The sequence below is a fragment of the Vigna unguiculata genome, chromosome 6, assembly GCF_037176805.1.
Source record: "Vigna unguiculata cultivar grain cowpea cultivar isolate G323 ecotype 2 chromosome 6, ASM3717680v1, whole genome shotgun sequence".
Lineage (NCBI taxonomy): Eukaryota > Viridiplantae > Streptophyta > Magnoliopsida > Fabales > Fabaceae > Vigna > Vigna unguiculata.
The window spans coordinates 30,506,608-30,508,646 of NC_140797.1; the positions used below are offsets into that span (position 1 = coordinate 30,506,608).

At 28.6% G+C, this 2,039-nt stretch overlaps 1 protein-coding gene across 1 annotated transcript; it reads right to left on the minus strand.

Annotated features, from left to right (window-relative positions):
* Positions 1 to 594: 594 nt before the first annotated feature.
* On the minus strand, positions 595 to 1,475 carry LOC146885773 (uncharacterized). The gene is made up of 2 exons (XM_085674477.1): positions 1,058 to 1,475; positions 595 to 978 (listed from the first exon to the last, which is right to left on the minus strand). Exons 1-2 carry the CDS (start codon positions 1,319 to 1,321, stop codon positions 595 to 597), a joined length of 648 nt encoding a protein of 215 aa, XP_085530603.1. The 5' UTR covers positions 1,322 to 1,475.
* Positions 1,476 to 2,039: the final 564 nt, after the last annotated feature.

A 2,039-nucleotide genomic window follows, 5' to 3' on the forward strand; every position in this document is an offset into this window, starting at 1 on the left:
TTGTTTTATGAACTAGAAGTAAAAGTATTGTACCGTATATTTTTTATAACCAGATTTTAATTGTTGTTATTTTATATGACTTGAGTTTCTCACGAATTGTTCTCATCTTCCATTCTCACCTGTTTTCTTTTCTAAAGAGAAAAAAATCTATTATTTTTGTTCTCATATCTCAGTTGTTGTCTTCCATTCTCGAAGAAATAAACTAAAAATGAATTAATTTTAAATGTTTAAAAATGAATTATCTTAAACTAAAATTAGTTGAATAAATTATTTTACATGCACCCACATTAGATAAATTAAAACTAAGAAGTTAGTTTTTGTAAATTGCATTATGACATGGTTAAGTTTAATTTTTTTATAAAAGTGCAATTTTTATGGATTAATTAGTACAGTTGAATAGATTTGTGTAGTTGAATTTATTTTAGTCACATCTGAATACAATAGAAAAGAAGTAGCCTCTTTAGTTTAGCTAGTTAGAAATTTTAACGGCACAACATAAAATAAGTAGTCTAATCGTGTAGAAAAGTGTGTAGAAAAGTAGAAAACACAATTATTTAAATTTTGTAATTGTTTATTCATTAATTATATGATAGTTTAGATAAAGTTTACATAAGTAGGACAAGCCTTGTTTGGAGGACAGTTGATGTACTGCGGAATAGGGTTTATGTTCAAACATAGCCTTATTTCAACTAAGTCCCCCTTTTCACATGATAGTTGTGGCTGAACACCAACTCGTGATGTCTGTATGGCTGTCATGATTTTGTTGATACCGTAAGTATTGTCATGTAATATATTTGCATCTTTGAGTATTTGTTGGAGATCGTTCCTTTTATATATATCTAACGCCAATGTGAAATAATCAAATGGTAGCATATTTGAACATGATCCATGTTTCTGCCATTCATAATTCCAGAAATAACTGTTTATCGTTTTATAACTTGGCCAATCTTGATCAAGTATAGGAACTATTCCATTAATCTAATAAAATAAACAAAAAAAAGAAGTCATCTTCTGAATATAATATCAAAATAATATTATTAAAAAATAAAAAGCTTACCAAAGATACATTTAGCTTGGACTTAGAGCAAGGTAATGGCGGTGACATGTTGTAATTGGATGGCCATAAGCCATGTATAGTGAACTTTAACGGTATTGGTTTTGTGGCATCACAAACATTATGGTTACAAAAGCCTGCCGGCCAAGTTTGTGCGATTATCCAGTACTGAAATCCTTCTACTGAACAATAGAAGAAGAGAGAAATGAAGAAAGTAAATTTGAGATAACTCATTGTGAAATTGATGGAAAATGATAGTTTAATCATCTCAATTTATAGTACCAAAGCTTAATTGATTTTGCTTAATTCATACCAATCAATCTCTTTTATTTTGGCCAATTTAACTTCCTAATAAAAGTCTCTTCTCCTAACATTCATAATCATTCACTAGTTGGTGATCCATAATCACACCAAATTAAATTCCTTTAAACTATCACAACATGGTATGTTCACTCTGATTAGTTTTATGTTGATTTTGTTAACAAACTTATGATGTATTTACTAGTTTACATATGTATTCATATGTTTTTTTTTCAATGATGTTGTATTGAAGTTTTGATATGTACTCATAACGTGATGATATTAACTTATATGAGTTGAGACAGATTTACTAAGAATATGCTTATCTACCACAAATAATCCAATAGGCCTTTAAATAATCATAGAATAAATATACATATTTTTATGCATTCGACTATTGAAGAACATGTCGTAAAATTTATTCTATTTTTATGTAAAAATATTATGAATTTGGGTCCTAATCCTATGATATTGTCATAACTTAATTTATAAAACTTATTTCATAAAACATGACAGACCATATGGCTGGCGCATGGTGTGATTGGACCCCATACCACTTCTAGTCCTAACTTAATTCATACCATTCAATCTTCTTTTGGCCATTGTGGCCATTGAACTTCCCAATAAAATTGTCAAGATCTAATTTGTTACCAACTTTTGTTTATAACACTCATTCATAGTTGCT

Excerpts from the sequence above, each read along its gene's own strand:
- LOC146885773 (XM_085674477.1), bottom strand. The coding sequence starts at position 1,321 with ATGATTAAACTATCATTTTCCATCAATTTCACAATGAGTTATCTCAAA. Across the intron at positions 979-1,057 it reads CCAAGCTAAATGTATCTTTG|ATTAATGGAATAGTTCCTAT; the intron begins GTAAGCTTTTTA and ends TTATTTTATTAG.